This window comes from Giraffa tippelskirchi, chromosome 4 (genome assembly GCF_054371585.1).
Source record: "Giraffa tippelskirchi isolate mGirTip1 chromosome 4, T2T-mGirTip1v1.2.pri, whole genome shotgun sequence".
Taxonomy (NCBI): domain Eukaryota; kingdom Metazoa; phylum Chordata; class Mammalia; order Artiodactyla; family Giraffidae; genus Giraffa; species Giraffa tippelskirchi.
The window spans coordinates 55,768,421-55,789,686 of NC_137278.1; the positions used below are offsets into that span (position 1 = coordinate 55,768,421).

Sequence of the window (21,266 nt, forward strand, 5' to 3'; positions counted from 1 at the left end):
GGGAAGGTTGGGGCGGTGTGTCTGTTCGGGGAATGAAGAGGGGAAGTGCTTCCAGCCTGCTACTAAACATTCTGTAATGCACAGGGCAGCTTCTACAGTGGATTATCCAGCTCCAAATATCTACACTGCTCATGATGGGAAACCCCTAGGCTAGAAACCTTATCTTTCAGGTTTTTTCTAGTTGGGGCCAAATTCAAGTTTCCTAGCTACTTCCTTGGAGACGATGGGCTGCCTGTACCCTCTATAAGGACCACAGCACTGAAAGCCAGAGTTCCCCCTGAGGAGTGTTGCCAGCTGGAGAGGTCTTGTTGTGTGTTAGTTGCTCAGTCGTCCCTGACTCTTTGCGACCCCAAGGACTGTAACCCGTCAGGCTCCTCTGTCCTCCATGGGATTCTCCAGACAAGAATACTGGAGTGGGTTGTCATGCCCTCCTCCAGGGGATCTTCCCAACCCAGGTCTCCCGCATTCCAGGTGGATTCTTTACCAGCTGAGCCATCAGGGAGGGAAGCCCAAGAATACTGGAGTGGGTTGCCATTCCTGACCTAGGAATCAACCAGGGGTCTCCTGCATTCCAGGAGGATTCTTTACCAGCTGAACTAGACAGAAACATTACTCTGTTAAAATACAAACAAGATGCTCATGTCTAGAGATCCTCCAGAATTGTTTCATTCCAGTCCCTTAGGATGTGGGCAGGTAGAACAAGTCCAATAAAGAATTGAGATCGGGGGAAAATCGATACATGTATATGTATAATTGAGTCCCTTCGCTGTTCACCTGAAATTATCACAACATTGTTAATCAGCTATACCCCAATGGAAAATGCTTTTGGTGTTAAGAATAAATAAAATTTTATAAAAGAAAAAAAAAAATCAATTGCTTGCTCTCTCAACACACAAAAATCCGGTAGCAGTTTCTGTGCCATGCTGCTTACAGCTCTATTCCTTTATAGAAAGAAGTTAAAGACAGGAAAACAAGATGCCTAAATAGGAGCCAGAAGTCATCCCACTTAAAGTTTATTTTATGTGATTTCCAGCATGCAGTGTGCTTTCTTGGGGGAAAAAAAAAAATTGTCCCAGTTCACATTATAAATTAATTTACAAATATAGAATTGCGTTAGAAATATTTATAAAAGTCCATACAATTTTCACATACAAAAATATCCATAGAAAGTGGGTTTTTTGTACACACAGTATGAGGGTAGGTAGTTTCTTTGGTTGTCTTCCTGTATAATATTTAAAAAGAGTAATGTTGATGTTATTTATACCTCAATAGACTATTTTTTAAAAAAATAATTTTCTATATGTATTATTTCAAACTTCCAATTTAACAATAATGCTGTGAATCTCAACTAATATACAGGGGAAAGTTAACAATTTTTTACAATTAATTTGTGTTCCTTTTCCTAAAAAAATTAAAAACCAGCTATGTTCCCATCAAAGACCAAACAACATGGTACAAGGGTAATTCACAGGACATTAACTTCATCTTAATGCATCACTATTCCAATAAAATCACACTATCTGCATTAACACTTTTTGGATAAGTTCAAACTGTGGCTGAGTGTCTGCCACATACAGACATTCTGTTGGACACCAAGACGGTGACCATAAAAACTATTCAAATGATGACACCTCCTGAGAAGTAAAAGGGAGTGTTAAAATATATTACATTAAAAAATTTTTTGATCACAAATGTTTTCTTTTAAAAATAAAAATTCCATTTAAAAACTATTTTTAATAGAATACTAAAACTTTGTTTCAAAGATGAAAAACCCAGGACATATGCTAAAAGAGACAGGATACCAGTTAACTAGGATGGTCACCACAGACCTCAGAAATAGGGCAGCAAAAGTAAGGAAGAGCTGGTGTCCATCCTTGCTGCTCAGAACGTCCCAAGTGATACTGATTTCAGCCAGAATCTTTGGTCAGATGAAACCTAGCTCATTCCTACTCCTTAGACACCACATCTGCCTATGCACGTTAATGCCTTTGTTTTTCAGGGCCCAGAACACAAAGATTACAAGCACAGACTCTGGAGGCAGACTGCCTTAAAGCTGGATCATAGTGAGAGTTCCCTGGTGGTCTAGTGATTAGGATTTGGTGTTTTCTCTGCTGTGGCCTGGGTTCAATCCCTGATCGGGGAACTGAGGTCCCACAAGGCACACAGTGCAGCCAAAAAACAAAACAAAACAGAAAACTAAACACACACATACAAAAACAAAAAAATCAAAAAACTAGATCCAGGCTTCATGACTTACTATCTGTGTGGACCTAACATCTTGGCAGTTCACTGCCATCATACAGAAAATGAGGGGGAGTAACAATACCTTTGTCCCAAGGTTGTTGTGAGGATTAAATGAACTAATAAATGGTTAAGTGTCTAGAACAATGCCTGGCACATAGGGTGTGTCTGGGCATTTCTATCACTATTCATGTCTGACGCATCCCTGACACTAAGCATAAATAGAGGTGATCTGTGAGCTGGGTAGAGAGCTCAAGGATTTGTGGTGCTTTCTAGCACAGTATTTGAAAAACTTTCCATTAGCCACAAAGAGGACAAATGGAGGTTTCCTGGAAAAATGCAGGTCTCTGACTTATCTAGAAAAATACAGAATGCTGCCAGGCAGAGAAGACCAGCTGCCCACAGCAGCCTGCAGCTGGTCGGTCCCAACCATTCCCTGCTGCTTCCAGTGCCAACTGTTACTTTTTCTGACCCAGTAACTTCATTCACTTGGTTTTGCAGCTGAAGTCTGTGCCCACTGGACGCTGTGACCCTGATACACAGTGATGAACAGACAGACATGGTCCCTGCCCTCACAGGGCTCTCGGGTACCATCCCAGGACAGACTGGACTGGATTTCTCTCCAGAGAGGCCCTTTATCCAGAGAAAGCTTGCCGAGTAAAGAAAAAGTTTGCATCCACAGGCTGTTGCAAGTGTGGTCAGTGGACCTTGCTGGGAACTCTGGAGAAAATGCAATCTCAGTTCCTGCCCCAGACCTACTGCCTGGAGATCTACATTTTCATGAGATCTCAGGTGTGCAACAGTTGAGTCTGGGAATTGGGGCTCTATACCTCGGAGCCCTCCCGAGGGTAGATGAGGCTGTTGACCATGCTGAAGTTGTAGAAAGGGCTGCCAAAGGGGCTGCTCGGGGCCCCGCTGGTGCTGGCGGGGAAGGGGCTGTAGTAGGAAGATCTCTGGCTGCTGCTGCTGCTGCTGCTGCTGGAGCTGTGACTCAGCTGCAAGGGGTCTGAAGAGGGCTCTGGGATGGAGCTGGGGGGAAACACGCCACCTGAGGGCACCTGGGGCCCCTGGATCCCTAGGGGGCGGCTGCCAGGGAGTGCCCGCTGCGTGCTCCCACTGCCACCGACGCTTAGGGTGCTGAGGCTGCTGAAGAAGCTGTTCAGGCAAGGGGTGGAGGAAAGCATGGACACTCCCGGTGAGGAGGCAGTACTCTTGGTGTCCTCAGGAGGCTCTGGGGACTGGGAGGGTCTCAACGATGCAGGGGCACTGTCTCCGTCTGGCTTTCCACCCACTCCAGACCCCAGTCCCGGGGAGAGTCCTTCTTCTGATTTCGAGGTCCCCACAGCCACCGAGGGGTTGCTGCTGGCTTCTGAACGGCGCTTTCGCTTTCGACGGAAGTTCCCGTTGTCAAACATCTTCTCACAGTTTGGATCCAGGGTCCAGTAATTACCTTTCCCTGCAAAGATGAGAAAGATGGGTTAGAGGAGGAGGTGTACATGCCCATGCTATCATTCAGTCACTAAGTCATGTCCGATTTTTGGACAACTGCATGGACTGTAGCCCTGCCAGACTCCTCTGTCCACGGGATTCTCCAGGCAGAAATACTGGAGTGGGTTGCCATTTCCTTCTCCAGGGGATCTTCCCGACCCAGGGATCAAGCCCGAGCCTCTGGTATTGGCTGGCGGATTCTTTACCACTGAGCCAGCAGGGAAGCCCCACATGCCCAGCTTTGGGTCTGAGATGAGGGAGGCAAGCTCTCATGAAACCTGACAGAGATGCTCAATCCACTCCGTTGTTTAAATTCATCCTTTTGGGGGAGATGACACTACTTGAACTTGAGCCTCTGTTTATCTATAAAAATAGGGATAAGAACAGTACTCACCTCACAGGTTGGCCGTGAGGGGTAAATGATAGATCTCCGCAAAGAAGCCATACACAGTGAGCAGTGAAAAGAAAAAGGTATCTATTATCATTATCATTTGCTGAAAGGGTATAATATTTGCCCCGAAAAAATACTCCACTGGAAAAATGCAACCTCCAATACCCAACCCTTTGCCTTGTCCAACAGAAACGACAAGTTATTACTGGGCAGTTGACTGTTTTAAACACACCTTGGATGGCATCTTTTGGAAGTACAAGGAAGCTCCACACCCGTTCTTCACCTTGGGCGAGAGGCACCCTTGCATGTCTTCCCAGCTTTTCCTCCACCAGGCCGATCTCAGAGACCAGGGCCCTATATAATGCAAGCAATGCTAGTCTTCTGCTTAGAAAAACTCCCTCACTATCTAGCACAGTGGAAGTAAAAAAGATCTGTCATCTTCGAGGATTTTTTTTCTCCCAACGGCTCTCATCACTTCTGGTAAAAAGAATCTTTGGCATTTGCAAATACCGTAAAGCACTTATCTTGTAGTGAGTTCTTCACATCGATAACTCTAGTTACTCCTCATGGCTCTTTGGAGACGGGTGATATCATCGCCTCCATTCTTCAGATGGGGAAACTGAGGTGCAGATTGGTCAGCAACCTGTCATTTTCCCAGTTAGTGACAGTGTGTGCGTGCTTAGTTGCTCAGTCCCGTCTGACTCTTTGTGACCCCGTGGACTGTAGCCCGCCAGGCTCCTCAGGGCATGGGATTTCTCAGGCAAGAATACTGGAGTGCCTTTTCCTTCTCCAGGGGATCTTTCCGACCCAGGGATCAAACCTACGTCTATCTACTGCATTGGCAGGCTGATTCTTTCACCACTGTACCACCTGGGAAGCCCAGTTAGCAGTGGTAGGGCCAGGATATAAGCAGGCTATCTCTAGACTCAAGCATTCTTAACCACTACCACACACCCCTCCACATCCACTACCTCCACCAACACATTTTCTGCAAATAGTTGCAGAACAAAAATTTAATTCACTTAACTACCATCTAAACAACCAATCATACCTACTCCTACCAGAATATTTATATTGTGTCACCTTGCTACCAAAAGCTTTGACAAGACACTGACTTGAGATCCCTGACCTTTTTAGAAAGTCTAGGAGTGTACGTGACAATTGACAGGATCACCTCAGGTGATTTAGAGGCCAAATCTGGCAGATGCATCTTGGAGAGCTGTATGCAAGTAACCACTAGCCACACGTGGCTGCTGGACACTTGAAAAGTGGTTCATACCAAGTGAGCTATGGTATAAAACATATATATAGGATTTTGAAGACTTAGTACCAAAAGAATAATGTAATTAGCTCATGGATAATTTCTTACATGTGTTACATGTTGAAACGACATTTTAGGTTACTTTAAAAAATAAATTCTCACCATCTTTTTACTTTTTTTCACATGGCTACTAGACAATTTTTCAACCATGTGTGGTTTGCGCAGCATTTCAACTGGAAAGCACTGCTCTTCACTGGAAGGACTGATGCTGAAGCTGAAGCTCTGATACTTTGGCATTTGATGCGAACAGCCAACTCATTAGAAAAGACCCTGATGCTGGGAAAGATTGAAGACAGGAGGAGAAGGGGATGACAGAGGATGAGATGGTTGGATGGCATCACCTACTCATTGGACATGAGTTTGAGCAAGCTCTGGGAGATGGTGAAGGACAGAGAGGCCTGGAGTGCTGCAGTCCATGGGGTTGCAAAGAGTTGGACATGACTGAGCAACTGAACAACAACACAACTACTTCAGAGCATTTACATAATTTACACAGAATCCTGTATTCCTCACTGATCCTTAGCCATTTCTGCACCAGGGGCTGGTCTCTTGCAAGACAATATTTTCCACCAACGAAGGGGGCAAGGGATGGTTGGGGGGGAGGAGGAGTCTAGGTGCATTACTTTTATTGTGCACTTTATTTCACTTTTCACTTTCGCGCATTGGAGAAGGAAATGGCAACCCACTCCAGTGTTCTTGCCTGGAGAATCCCAGAGACGGGGGAGCCTGATGGGCTGCCGTCTATGGGGTCGCACAGAGTCGGACACGAGTGAAGCAACTTAGCTTAGTTATTTCTATTATTATTACATCGACTTCCCCTCAGATCATCAGGCATTAGATCCCAGAGGTTGGGGACTCCTGCTGTAGAAGCAACGAAACACTTTTCTCTTTTCCCTAACCTGATTCTCACCCCACGCCCCTAGTCCTGAGCTCCTTCCGAAAACCTCCAGTAAGAATCTGTTTCTGTCATTTTTGAGCTTTTCTTCACCTCATTCCTCAGCTAAGAGGGAAACCACTAACAAACCGCTATCACCCAGCCCTCCCCACCTCCGGGGCTTAGATTCGCACGAAGCACATTGGAGGTTTCCATTTTTACATTTCTAAACAGATAAGGTTCGAAACTCATCTACGTACAGCGGGTACCAACTCCCGGCCTCTCCCCACCTCACTCTCCTGAAATGTGATGGGATTCTCGGCTTATCTGAATCTGTTTACAGCCATCCTTTATCTGAGAGCCCACCCGTGTTTTATTCCTAATCCGTTTACCGGTAACGCGACCTTCCCTTCCAACCGCCTAAGGAACACCACTCAGGAGTGACTTTCGGCTTAAGGATTCAGGCTTTTTACCTTTATCCCACCCTGGCCTGCCTCTGCGTGTGCGTGAGTTGCGGGGTGGGCGTAGTGGGGGGCGGGTGTGGGTAAGGGACCGGCCGGGAAGTATCTGTTCGCCCTCACCTGGGTCGTCCTCGTCGCGGGGCACCTTCTTGAAGCAGTCGTTGAGAGACAGGTTGTGGCGGATGGAGTTCTGCCAGCCGGCCTTGCTGCGCTGGTAGAAGGGGAAGCTGTCGGCCACGAACTGGTAGATGTGGCTGAGCGTGAGCTTGCGTTCGGGCGCGCTCTGGATGGCCATGGCGATGAGCGCCGAGTACGAGTAGGGCGGCCGCACCATCTTCATCAGGTCCTCGCGGCTGGCCATGGACAGCCAGCCCAGCTCCCCGGGCGCCGCGGGCCCGGCGGGTGAGGCGGGCGCGGCGGGCGCGGGCTGCGCGAAGGGCCGCTGAGCGCAGGCGAAGGTGCCGGCGGCGGTCGGCGGCTGCAGGAAGGGTCCCGGCGCGCCCCCCGGGGGCGGCGGCGGCGGCGGGGGGGCGCCCAGGTACGCGGCGGCGGCTGGGGGACCGCCCACGGCCGGCCCGTTGAGCCACAGGTAGGGGTTGGCGGCGGCGGCCGGCGGCGCGGCGTAGTCGGTGAGTCCGTAGGGCGCCCGGGCGGGTGCGGGGGCGCCCGGGGCGGCGGCGGCGGCAGCGGTCGAGGGCAGGCCGGGCTGCGAGTACACGCCGAAGTTGTCCCCGCAGTAGAGAGCCATGTCGGCGGCCGTCGGCTGGCGCGGCGCAGCGGCGGAGGCGAGGGGCGAGCGGGGCTGACCTCGCCGCTCGGGCAAGAGCATCCCTTTGGGGGCCAACCCTGCGGCCCTGGCTCGGCGACTCCTGTCTTCGGCGAGGAGGGGCGGGGACTGATGGGTGAGCGCGGAGCGCCGACAAGCCGGCCTCTTATAACCGTCGGCGGCGCGGCTCCTCCCGGGCTGGTCCCGGGGCTGGGCTGCTACCCGCGGGCCCCGGCTCTCCACGCCCCCGCCACGCCCCACCTGCCCGCGCGCGCATCCCGGCCCAGAGCGCGGAAACCTCGGGCCGCCCGCCGCGCCTGCCCCGCCGCTGCAACCCCTCCTCTCCGGGCCGGGGTGGAACGGAGGGAGGCCGGGAAGAACCGGGGAAGCCCGGGGGAGGCCGGCGCCTCCGAGATTCAAGCAACCAGTTCCCCACTCCTAACCATTGTGTCCTCAGCACAAGAACGAAATAAAATAACGAATATCAAAGCAAAGAGAAAATCTGCAGGACGGTCCGACTGTTCTAAAAAGTCTGTGAGTTAACTCTGGGTGGCCGCTCAGCCCACCTGCCTGCCACCCCTAGCCCCCCCCCCCCCGCCCTCCCCAACCTTTGATATTTCGACCTGGAGCCTCTACATCTTTTGTGATCAGTTGCAGGATTCACGTCCGGTCTCGACTGGTCGGCTCCCAGTCGAGAATAATAGACGCGATTTACAAGTCTTTGGAGGTACACCGTAGATATTAAGGAGCATTCTTGGTGCGTCCCCTTGTTCTAGGGAATTCTTTGAAGGGAAGGACTGAAATCGGTTTTTTAATTTCTCTAAACATAGCGATGGGTTCGTTCCTATCCGGGAAACATGTGCATTTTAGGTCCAGTTTGCGCAAACTTTTGGTGGGATTTGTTGTTTTCGAAAACAGAAGGGTAAACGTTTTCAAAGACATTTAAATAAGTGGGTTCGGAATTAGCATTTTAAAGCCAATTGTAATTTAAACTGTGCTAGAAGCGCTCGTTTACAGAAAACGGTCTCAACGAATTACGGCAGACGACTTGTCCTCTACTTTCGTTAAGTTTTCTAATGCAGCTCCTGCCTGGAAAAACAAACAAAACCAGCAAAATACTGTGGAGACTCCAAGTGCCATGCCATCATTATTTATTGACTCTGAACGATAAGAAATTTGTTTCTTTTACGGTTAAATTAACTTCTAAATATTTTCTTAAGCGGTGACAGGTTTGAGATTCTCATATAAGGGAGAGGGGAGAGGAAAAAAAAATTTTGTTTCTATTTGTCAATTGCAGACCGACGGTTCAGAATATTTAATAATTCGGAACCAACCTCCCTCACCACCCCGCATTTATTTTTGTGACAGTTCCTTATGTGCTTTCAGGAGAATGATCGTCTTCTGTTATAGCACTTCTTAAAAAATAAAATCCAGAGATCTTTAGCCAATTTGGATACCTAAAAGGCAACTCACACTTCAAATGTAACATTTTTTTCTGGTCTTTTGTGAACCCGGGAAGGAATTCTTGTCACAATTTCTTTCAATTTCCTTGCAAATGGTATAGAATGGAGTAGTGTTTGCCTTAGTTGTATTTTGAGTTAGTTTAGGTAAGCACAGTGCTTTTGTTTTCCTTCCCAAATAGCCCAGATGAAGTTGTTTTGTCATTTTTCTTGGGATGTTAATAAGGATGACAGCTGTAAGTCAAGAAATTGGAAAGCGATTTTTAGTAACTTAATAAATGCTCAAATTTAATATTTTTTTCCTTAAGTTTAAACAAAAAAATAGAGAGAGAAAGTTCAAAAGAAAAGATGGCAAACTAGATGGCAATAAATTAGGAAAGATTTGAAACCATCTCTCCTTTAGTAATTGATGTCCTTAAGAATATAATTTTCTTTAGCAAATTGATTACCCATACATACTTTGCAGTCTTGCAGATTATTTTTTAGTTTAACTCTTAACCCTATATTCCAGATTATTCTGAGTGAGAGGCCATGATTAAAGATCATTGTTTCTTGCTTTGGTTAAAGGTTCTGCTTACAAGAGATATTTATTTTGTTCCTTGACTATACATTATCTTTTCCCGACTTTAATTTTATTAAATTAATGGAGCCACCTAGCGGCTGTTTGCTCTGTTACAGCATATATCCAGATAGGGACCTGTGAAGTGAACAGTTCACCCCCCGCTAAGGGTTTGGATATCATAGTTTTTTCTATTTGTTTTTAAATCACATATTAATTAGCTAAGCTTAAGACTATCATTGGTCACAGTCTTGGTTTTTGACGTCAAAATTAAAATAATATCTTAAATCCGTGTGTGTGTACTCAGTTGCTCAGTCCTGTCTGATTATTTACGACCCCATGGACTGTAGCCCGCCAGGCTCCCCAGCCCATGGGATTTTTCAGGCAAGAATACTGGAGAGGATTGCCATTTCCGCCTCCAAGGGATCTTCCCAACTCAGGGATGGAACCCGAGTCTCCTGTGTCTCCTGCATTGGCAGATGGATTCTTTACCACTGACTGAGCCACAGGGAATTTTAAACAAATTTTTAAAACATTTGGTACACTTGAAAAAAAAAACACAAAAGCAAATAGAGTAAAACGTAGGCATAAAATGCAAGTTTCCTGTAATAATGTTTTGTTCAATTGCCTTTTCACAAAAGAATCTAGTTGAGGCAATTGATCAATGTACCTATACTGGTGTAAAATAGTGTAAAACAAAGGCAGATGTTGCGTGTTTTCATCACTGGAAAATAAAACATTTTGGGAAACTATTCAACCTGAAGAAAATCTCATTTATTTTCCACTGACATTTGGTAACATTCTTGATGCTTCCTGGTGCAACAACAGTAATTTACAATGGAATGTAGTCATTTTTAACAAATACTGTAATAACATGTAAAATTCTATACACTCATTGATTTATAGCATAGAAATGTTGGCACTATGGCATTTGCTAGTATTTGTCCATATTTTTGTTGTTGTTTAGTTGGATCTAGCTCTGTGACCCTATGGACTGTAGCTTGCCAGGCTTCTCTGTCCATGGGATTTCCCAGGCGAGAATACTAGAGTGGGTTGCCATTTCCTTATCCATTTCCGCATTTACTGAGGAAGAAAAAGGTAATATAAATTGGAAATAGCCTCGGTGCTCTTAATTCCTGATAGCTGCAACTTATTTATATGTTTTTGCTGTGCTGGGTCTTAGTTGTGGCTCACAGGATCTTCCTTGTGCATGCATGGGGGACCTAGTTCCCAGACCAGGGATTGTACCCAGGCCCCCTGCATTGGGAGCTTGGAGTCTTACCCACTGGACCACCAGGGAAGTCCCATAGTTGCAACTTAGAACAACATTGAACTGTGCACAGAGTCAGTCCTTCTCAATCTCAGTATCATGGTTTACTTTGTATCATCTATGAAAAAGGCCACAAGCAGAAATGAATTCTACCGATGTCCCCTACCTGGCTTTCTGCCTTTCACTATAGTTAGTATATCTGTCTTAATTTTTCATAAATCAGAGGCCCTTTGAAGACAAATCGTTATATGTAATTCAGTTTTTGGAACACTTTGCCCACCAGAAGGTAAACAAATATCAACTTTGGAAAAATTCATACCTCTTAAATTAAGGAATGACTACTTACAAATGTCATGTTGGAATATAAATAAGCCCATTCAAGGATTAGTAAACACACACAGACACAAACCAGACATCCAAAATGGAACCCTGGGGCCTGGAAAATTTTTCTATAACTAAAAAGAATAGAAGCATTACTCAGGTATACAGAAAAGTCCAACTCTGAAAATGATTTACTAGAGTAATGGAAAATATTTTTAAAAATACCCGCTTTTTTTTGTCTTCAATAAGATGTAAGACATTTAGCCTTGATGAAACAAGAAGTCACTGTAAAATAAAAACCAAACTCTGGTGCAAGTAGAGATGAAAAAGGAACAAGAGGAGGTGAGAAGAGAAGGCAAGAACTGAATCAGCTATATATATACAGCAGAAACTAAGACAATATTTTAAAGCAACTATACCCCAAATGAAAAAAAGAAAATACACCCAAGCACACACACAATGTTTGTACCTCATCAATAGGGAATATTGATTGTTGTCAATTTTTAATGCAAAAAGTAATTAGAGATGTCTGGTTATTGTTGTTCAGTTGCTCAATTGTGTCTGACTCTTGGTGACCCCACGGACTGTAGCCCACCAGGCTCCTCTGTCCATGGGATTTCCCAGGCAAGAATACTGGAGTGGGTTGCCGTTTCTTTCTCCAGGAGATCTTCCTGATCCAAGGATTGAACACATGTCTCCTGCATTGGCAGGTGGGTTCTTTACCACTGAACCACCTGGGAAGCCCAATTAAAGACTTAGCAGCTATTAAAAAATTAAAAGAAAGTGGGGAAACTCATTGTAATCAAAGAATACAGTTTGGGGGAAAATGAAGTAAGAATAACTACCACATAGGCTAAAATATGTAAGATTTTTCTGGTGAAGAAAGGATGGATTATTGAAGAAAAGATGTTGCCATCTGTGGGAGCTGGACCCACCACCTCATTCCTTACTTTTTCTAACTGCTAACCACTTAATTGGTTCTCCTTTGGGGGTTTCCCTTGTGGCTCCCTGGGTAGGGAAGATCCCTGGAGAAGGGAACAGCGACTGACTCCAGGCACCCCACTCCAGTACTCTTGCCTGGAAAATCCCATGGACGGAGGAGCCTGGTAGGCTACAGTCCATGGGGTCGGTAAGAGTCGGACACAACTGAGCGACTTCACTTTCACTTTTCCCTTTCATGCACTGGAAAAGGAAATGGCAACCCACTCCAGTGTTCTTGCCTGGAGAATCCCAGGGACAGCAGAGCCTGATGGGCTGCCGTCTTTGGGGTCGCACAGAGTCGGACACGACTGAAGCGACTTAGCAGCAGCAGCAGCAGCAGTGTCATTAATGAGGAGCACACTGAAGAGCCTCTGTCCCCCCACCAAGTCCCTCACTGCAGATGCAGCAGAAGTCAGAGGTGCTGTCCATCAGTTTTTAACAAACATTTAGGCTCTACTTACTGAATCTAAGAGCTGATGGGAAACTGAGGCTGCTCTTTTCCTCTAGGAGAGCAGGTTTTTCACCAACTTAGCATCTGTTTTCTTTTCTAAGATCACATTTCCCTGTAAGCTGTTCATGTTTTTTTTTTTGAAAAGTTAAACATTCCTTAATTTTTTATTCCTGGTACCACTACCACAATTTACAGGGCAATATACCTGATGTAATGAAAAGAAAAAGACAAAGCTACAACAGATAGAAGACCTCAGTAATGTACATCTAATTGACACTACATTGGGTTAATCAATAGCTGCACTTTTTGCAAACTGTGGCTATGACAGTCCTGAACAAGAAGGATTTCCTGTTTAAGCTGCAGTAACTTTTCTGACTATGGATCATCGTTCCTTCTGTGGCAGATTTTTACAGTTCCTCTAACACATTTGGGACGACTGTCTCAAAGTAACCTGCAGCTTTCCTGACAACTCCTCGCTTTCTCTCCTGCTAAGAACTGTAGCCCTTTTCTTCTGAGTTTTTAGAACCTTCTGCTACCATATCCACCACTTCCACCACCAGATCCATAACCACCACCATAGGGACTGCCTGAGCTTCTTCCACCAAAACTACCCCCTTTCATGGGTCCATAATTTGATTGCTGTTGTCCACTATAATTTCCAAAATCATTATAGTTTCCACCACCACCATAGTTACCTCCAAAATTTCCTCCTTCATTGTAACCATCATATCCTCCACCACTGCCACTATATCCACCACCTTGGTTTCCGTATCCTAGTCCACCACCACTGTAACCTCTTCTACTACTATAACCAGGACCACTGCCATAGTTGCCACCATCACCTCCAAATCCACTATATCCACCATCACCTCCTCCGTAACTCCTTCTGCTGCCACCACCTCCACCACCATAGATTCCTCTTCCACCAAAGTTTCCACCACGGCCAAAGTTACCTCCACCACCTCCAAAGTTTCTTCCACGACCCATAAAGTTGCCAGATCCACCTCCACGACCTCTTTGTGATCCAGCAGATTGCATCTCTTGTTTAGAAAGGGCCTTTTTCACTTCACAATTATGCCCATTAATAGTATTTCTGAACAACAATTTTATCAACTGTATTATGATCATCAAAAGTTACAAAAGCAAATACTCTCTTTTTCCCACTCTGTCTTTCATAACTTCTGTGGTTTCAATCTTGCCATACTTTTCAAAGTAGTCTCTCAAATTATATTCTTCTGTATCTTCTTTAATACCACCAACAAAAATTTTCGTCACTGTTAGATGGGCACCAGGCTTTACAGAATCCTCTCTAGAAACAGCTCTCTTTGGTTCCACCACACACCCATCAACCTTGTGTGGTCGAGCACACATTGCTGCATCCACTTCTTCAACACAAGAGTAAGTCACAAAACCAAAGCCCCTGGAACGTTTTGTTTGGGGGTCTCTCATCACCACACAATCTGTAAGTGTGCCCCATTCCTCAAAATGTTCTCTTAAGCTATCGTCTGTAGTTTCAAAGCTCAGACCACCAATAAACATAAGCTGTTCATGTTAACCTTGGCCAAGTTGCCCCTGCTGGTCCCCCTACTCAGCCACCTGGGAGTCAAAGAAGACTGGAATGAACTGCAAATACAGGGGTGTGTGTATGCTCAGTCACTCATTGGGTCTGACTCTTTGTGACCCCGTGGACCATAGTCCGCTAGCTCCTCTGTCTATGGAATTTTCCATGCAAGAATACTGGAGTGAGTGGCCATTTCCCCCTCCAGGATCTTCTTGATCCAAGGATCAAACCCACATCTCCTACATCTCCTGTATTGGCAGGAGGATTCTTTACAACTGCTGCCACCTGGGAAGCCCAAATACCGGGGGCAGGGTGCAAAAATCAAGCGCAGGGAGGCTCAGAAGCAGGGACTACCTGGCCATAGGCCAGCTGACCTCCAAGGCTTATGGCACTCTTCCCACTGCCAACATTAGGCACAGGATGCCTAGCAAAAAGGATGACTGCTTGGGATTCTTGTGGGCTGAAACCTCTGAGGATGCCACCGAAGTTCTGTGTACTTAGTCCAGAAGAATAAGAGAACAAATTATCAGCCCAAACCATGGTGATCCAACAAATCCTTTAACAAAGTTACTAATACATCACCGCCTGCTTGAACCTTACACCTCTTCCCAGTGCTTCGCTCTCCCCTCCCCTGTCCTCTGGAATGCTTCACTGGCCTCTGGCTCTAGCTGATTAGCCCCATTCTTGAGCTTCCTCAGCTAACTTCTCAGACCCTTCCTTTGCTCCAGACCTGCTCCCAGAGTGTCTTCGGCTCTCCTAGGAAAACTTGCCTGATAGTGTCTCTCTGTGCTCTGAAAGCATCCTGGCTCCCCGGGATCCTCCCATGGTGCCCTGAGGCTACTTTTCCCCCAACTCCTCCCTCCTCAGGGCACAAATGCCCTCCAGCCCTCCTGTCTTGCTGGATGGCTTCAGCATCAGCTTGGTAGGCTCATCCAATTCTCAGGACCCTCATTTCTAATAACCAGTTCCTCATCTCCAGTTCAGCCTCTCACTATACTGAGTGTTCTTTGAGGCTGGGGACTGTGTCTCTGTGACTCTGTGGCTCACTTTTTTTGAGTGCTTACAATTAAGGAGACACGTACTAAATGCCTGGCATTGTGCTGAGCATCTTACATGCGTTATCTCATTTACTTCTAAGAGCAATTCTGTGAGATAAGAACTGTCAGTCTGCATTCTACAGATGAAGCCTCAGAGAGAGAAGTTAAGTAATTTCTAAGTGTGCAGCCAAGATTCAAAGCTGATTCAGAGCCAGGCAGTCAAGCCACAAAGCCCAGGCTGGGAGCCCTCGGCAATAATTATATATGCCATGCTCAGACACTCAGTTGTTTCTGACTCTTTGTGACCCCATGGACTGGAGCCCACTAGACTGCTCTGTCCATGGAATTTTCCAGGCAAGAATACTGGAGTGAGTTGCCATTTCTTTCTCCCAACCCAGGGATTGAAGCTGGGTCTCCTGTGTTGCAGGGGGATTCTTTACCAACTGAGCCACCAGGGAAGCCTCATCATTAATTGCCTCCTCCAGTATTTCCCCAGTGGCTGGTTCAGTGCCTGTCATTGGTGCATGCTCAATTATTGTTTGTTGCTTAAAGAAATTAAAAAGTTAAAATGCATTAAATGATGTAAAATGGAAATTAGAAGTCTCACCCCTTCAACCTCCTATCCTCTATCAGTTTCTTATGCTTTCCTCCAGAAAATGTTTGGAGGTACTTAACCTGCACAGATACATGCCTTTAAAGCAGACTTCATGCCATTCACATAGCTCTGCACCTTTTACTTCCATTAATATGTTTTGGAGAACTTTCCAAAGCAGCCCATATGTCCAAATGTCTACCTCATTTTGTCCTCCTGGTGTTCCCCTTCATGAGATGTTCAGTGAGGACCCACCAGTATTGTTTTGTAAGAATGGTTTACAGACTGTGTCTGTTTTAATTTGGTGGTGTCCCTCCATATTTGTTAGGCAATATTTTGAATTTAACCTACTTTAGATGGATCTTACAACTACCTCTTTTAAAGAAAATGGCTTAAAAGCAGAGGCATTATTTAGCTAATAAAGATCCTTATAGTCAAAGCATGGTTTTTCTAGTAGTCATGTATGGATGTGAGAGTTGGCCCATAAAGAAGACTAAGCACTGAAGAATTGATGCTTTTGAATTGTGGTGCTGGGGAAGATTCTTGAAAGTCCCTTGGACTGCAAGGAGATCAAACCAGTGAATCCTAAAGGAAATGAATCCTGAATATTCATTGGAAGGACTAAAGCTCCAATACTTTGGCCACCTGATGTGAAAAGCCAACTCATTAGAAAAGACCCTGATGCTTACAGAGATTGAGGGCATAAGGAGAAGGGATAGACAGAGGATGAGATGGTTGGATGTCATGAGTGACTCAATGGACATGAGTTTGAGCAAACTCCAGGAGATAGTGAAGGACAGGGAAGCCTGGCGTGCTGCAGTCCATGGGGTCACTAAGTGTGGGACAGGACTTAGCGACTGAGCAACCACAACAAGTAAATTTCTAGCTGGGATTTTCTGGGTCAAAGAGTACATACCTTCAAACATTTGATTCTGACAAATGGTTCTTCAAGAGGATGCCCCAGTTTATACCACCAGCAGGTTCATTTTGGATGCTTATTTTCCTTCCCTTTTGCTAAAGCTGGATGTGTTCAAGTCTTTTTATTTACTGAGCTTAAAAGCACAGAAGGATATCTCAAACGTGTTTCAGTTTGTTTTCCTTGATGAATGAATACCTAGTCACATGTCATGTTAATTTTTTCATTTTGTGAACTTCCTGTTCTGACCTTTTGCCCATTTGTCTCTTTTTTAAAAAATGGATGTGTCTGAGCTCTTTGTGATTAAAGATATTAATTTTCACCCCCAGGTGTTGCAAATGGTGGTTTCTTTGTTAAAATTATCTCTTCTGTTGGCATCTATGATAACACTCTGTCCTGGATTTCTGCCTTTATCTTCTGCATTTACCTAAAGGATGTCTGTCTATTTCTCATCTCATTCTTTGAGTATTGTTTTTTCCCCTTCAGGTTCCTAATTCAGTCCTCTTTTCCTCCCACACATTCTTCATGGGCTGCCATATCCACTCCTGTGGCTTTAGTTGTAACGGTTCATTACAGTTGTTACTGCCTGTTTAATAGTTCTGTAAGGAAGAGCCATACTTGCCAACTTGTAAGAATTGTGTGGCATTGGCCACTGGACAGGGAAAAACTGGAGACTCAGACTTGGCCCTTGCCCAGAGTTACTGTTTCCTACACCAGTGATTTGTTTGAGGTGGGTGAATGATTTAAGATAGGTCACTTAAGTCAGAGAAGGAGAAATATCATATGACATCCCTTATATGTGGAATCTAAAAAGAAATGATACAAATGAATTGACAAATCAGAAACAAACTCATGGACATAGAGAATGAATTTATGGTTGCCAGAGGGAAGGTTGGGATGAAGGAATAATTAGGAAGTTTGAGATGGACATGTACACACTGCTATATTTAAAATGGATAACCAGCAGGGACCTGCTGTATAGCACATGGGACTCTTCTCAATGTTCTGTGGCAGACTGGAAGGGACGGGAGTTTGCAGGAGAATGGATACATGTATATGTATGGCTGAGTCCCTTCCTTGTTCACCTGAAATTATGACAACATTGTTAATTGGCTATACTCTAATACCAAATAAAAGTTAAAAAAAAAAAGGTCACTTAAGATCATCTTCAGGATTTCTCTTGGGATTATCAGGAAAAAGTTCCTTTCTTCACAAGTCTTGGTTCCTGTACAGAAGATGTGGTCCTGAAATGACCATTGTTGGTACTGTGACGCTGCAGGTGACATCATGTAAAGCTGAATGACAGGAATGAAGACATGTCCTGGATCCGAAATTTGAATCCCTTTATTCAGAATCTTCCTTCATCCTTTTGAACTTCCTGTTTTCGTTAGCCAACACATTTCCATTTTGATTTAACAAGTTAAGATGTGACATTACGGGCTGCATTGCATTCCCCCCAAACAACAATCTTGACTTTCTACCTCCTTATACCTCAGAATGTGACTATTTGGAGAAAAGGTTATTACAGAGGTAATTAAGGTGAATTAGGTTCTTAGGACAAGGGAGCCCTAATCCAAAATGACTAAAGTCTTTATGAGAAGAGATTAGGATACAGACACACACATGCAAAGGAAAGACCATGGGAAAATAGGGAGAAGACAGTCATCTAAGCCCAGGATAGAAGCCTTCAGAGGTGACCAACCCCACTGACACTTTGGTCTTGGACGTCTAACACCCAGAACTATGAAGAAATAAATTTCTGTGGTTGAAACCACTCAGTCTGTATTGTGTTGGCCAAAAAGTTCATTTGGGTTTTGCTGTACCATCATATGGAAAAACCCAAACGACCTTTTTGGCCAACCCAGTACTTTGGCAGCCCTAGCAAACACACACAGGTAGGATTTTATCCATTGCAAAAGAAAGATTAAGTGCTGGTAACTCCCTGTGAGGGACAGGGAGGCCCGGTGTGCTGCAGTCCATGGGGACGCAAAGAGTCAGACACAACTTAGCAGCTGAACAACAACAGCAACTCCCATCCAGTTCATATGAGATCCTGGCCCAGTCACCAGCTCCTACTGAATATTTATTTCCTCTTCATTTTCATACAAGTCACCTTCAATACATATCTAAGCATCTCATCATTATCCTCTTAAAATCTACTTCTCCATATTCCCGTGATGAGTCCTCCTTCCCCCCATTGACCCAGTTGTCTAAGTCAAGAACCAGAGATTCTTCTACCTCAGGACCAAGTCAGGCCATGGCAGTTCTTAACTCTTTTTATCCTGCTGGCAACACCAAGAGTCAGACCACCATCATCCCTCCCTTGGATTTTTGCAGTTGGCTCCTAACTGACCTCCCTGGCTCTTTTTGTCACTTCTAATCCTCTCTCTACCCCATAATAATTTTATATTAATACAAGAGCAAATGTCATCATGACACTGATTTTAACTCTTTAGTGGTTCCCACTGCTCTTAGGATAAAGTGTAACCTCCATAGCATGGTGTAGGTGATCCAAGGAGAGGCAGCTCATCTTGTTCGCCAGCCTGGCCTCTACTCCATGCTGGCTCTGCTCTCAGTGTTTCCACTAAATCTAGCCCTTCTGATGTCCTCTTCATGATTCTAACCCGCTTATGATAATTATTAATATTTTCTTTTAATTGATTCAACTTTTAAATTTCATTGTTTGGAAGGAAAACCATACAGCATTATTACTAAGTATGTACATATATATACTTAATTATATGATCATATGACAATTATATGATTATTATGATTGTATGATTTATATATCACAGACATAGATAGAAGGTACACAATTTAATTTTGTTCATTAATATTGCTGAAAAAATTGTTGCCTTCAATAATGATAAATTTCAAAAAGATTAAAAATAAAAACATGAATAATATAATATAAGTAACTGTAAACTTAATTCCATTAGCAAAGATTGAAACCTGAAAATAAATGCCTCAGTAAAAAGAACAGCATGACTTATGATCAGTTTAGTAGCAAAGTGATATTCAGTTTAATGATGTTTATTTTTAAATCAATATTAAGAACAACACTGTAAAATAAATAAATAAATGGAACATTGTAAATTAACTATACTTCAACTTTAAAAAATTAAAGGAAAAAAAAAGAAAAAAAAAAGAAAAAAAATTAAAGGGAGGGAGGTTTAAGAGGAAAGATACCTATTTATATCTCTCTATATATATATCTATGATTGTGGTTGATTCGTGTTGTTGTACGGCAGAAACCAACACAGCATTGTAAAGCAATTACCCTCCAATTAAAAATAAATAAATAAAATTATATATTAGTAGGAGAAGGCAATAGCAACCCACTCTAGTACTCTTGTCTGGAAAATCCCATGGATGGAGAAGCCTGGTAGGCTGCAGTCCATGGGGTCACGAAGAGTCGGACACGACTGAGCGACTTCACTTTCACTTTTCACTTTCATGCATTGGAGAAGGAAATGGCAACCCACTCCAGTGTTCTTGCCTGGAGAATCCCAGGACGGGGGAGCCTGGTGGGCTACCGTCTATGGGGCCGCACAGAGTCGGACACGACTGAAGTGACTTAGCAGCAGCAGCAGCATATATTAGTAGGGCTTCCCTGAAGGCTCAGTAGGTAAATAATCTGCCTGCAATGCAGGAGACACAGGAGACTCAGATTCCATCCCTGAGTCAGGAAGATGCCCTGGAGGAGGAAATGACTACCCACTTCAGTATTCTTGCCTGAAAAATTCCATGGACAGAGGAGCTTTGTTGGTTACAGTCCAAAGAGTTGCAAAGAGTCAGACACAATTAAGCATGCTAGCACCCTACATTAAACACCACACTTGTTTTACATTAATAAAACAAATTCTGTTTTTTGAATTTTTTTTAGCCAGCATGAAGAATTGCAGCTTACATGTGTTAGCATGGGAATGGAAAATGGTATTTAATTGATCCATTTGATAGGTTTGGCTAACTTATATTCAAAAATGTTTGATTTAAGAAGCCATCTGAAGTAATTGTTAGAATCTATTATAAATTTGTGAAGGCATAATCCAAAAAGGAATAGAGAAACAATTTCCTGGGCTCTGACCACTGTTGGATTATGCTTATAAAATCCTTTTTATCAACACTGACAAATGTTTCTTCATCCCTGCAAAATGCTTTCAGCAAGTATTTTGGATAAGTTTATAAACAGGCTCATGTATGAATTCAAGAAATACTTATTGAGCATGATAGACCCTGATTCTGGCTCCAGACAAACTTTATAAACTATAAATTTCTGCTTCCATGTAGCTTCAAATGATGAGAATTTTCCCACCCAGATGACCAAGAGACCCAGGGGACCCAGACTATGAGTTTATAATTCCCAAGGTCAGTTTATCTGGCTTGGGAATTCTGAAACAAGCTTGTCCTTTAAGGATAAATTAGGCTTTCAAATGAGGAAAACTTATCTAAAGATATGCTAATTTGCAAATCCTTACCCAATCATGCATATGATGTCCATGAAGATAGAATTTTCTTCTAGAAAGACTTAATTCTTCTCCTATCTTAAAAAGACAAGAGTGGAGCTTCAGCCTGT

At 44.2% G+C, this 21,266-nt stretch overlaps 1 protein-coding gene, 1 long non-coding RNA gene and 1 pseudogene across 2 annotated transcripts; 1 reads left to right on the forward strand and 2 right to left on the reverse strand.

The window, feature by feature from the left end:
• Positions 1-999: 999 nt before the first annotated feature.
• On the reverse strand, positions 1,000-7,769 carry FOXI3 (forkhead box I3). The gene is made up of 2 exons (XM_081592938.1): positions 6,897-7,769; positions 1,000-3,697 (listed from the first exon to the last, which is right to left on the reverse strand). The coding sequence occupies exons 1-2, from the start codon at positions 7,603-7,605 to the stop codon at positions 3,066-3,068; spliced, it is 1,341 nt and encodes a 446-aa protein (XP_081449064.1). The 5' UTR covers positions 7,606-7,769; the 3' UTR covers positions 1,000-3,065.
• LOC145546348 (uncharacterized) lies at positions 7,206-11,591 on the forward strand. Its single transcript, XR_014082772.1, has 2 exons — positions 7,206-7,405; positions 8,000-11,591. It is a non-coding gene; the product is annotated as an uncharacterized LOC145546348 (long non-coding RNA).
• A 1,479-nt stretch (positions 11,592-13,070) lies between these two features.
• LOC145546347 (heterogeneous nuclear ribonucleoprotein A3 pseudogene) lies at positions 13,071-14,123 on the reverse strand (annotated as a pseudogene).
• Positions 14,124-21,266: the final 7,143 nt, after the last annotated feature.

Coding starts and splice junctions, on each gene's coding strand:
- FOXI3 (XM_081592938.1), bottom strand. CDS start 7,605: ATGCTCTTGCCCGAGCGGCGAGGTCAGCCCCGCTCGCCCCTCGCCTCC. Junction 3,698..6,896: donor CCGCGACGAGGACGACCCAG/GTGAGGGCGAAC, acceptor TCATCTTTGCAG/GGAAAGGTAATTACTGGACC.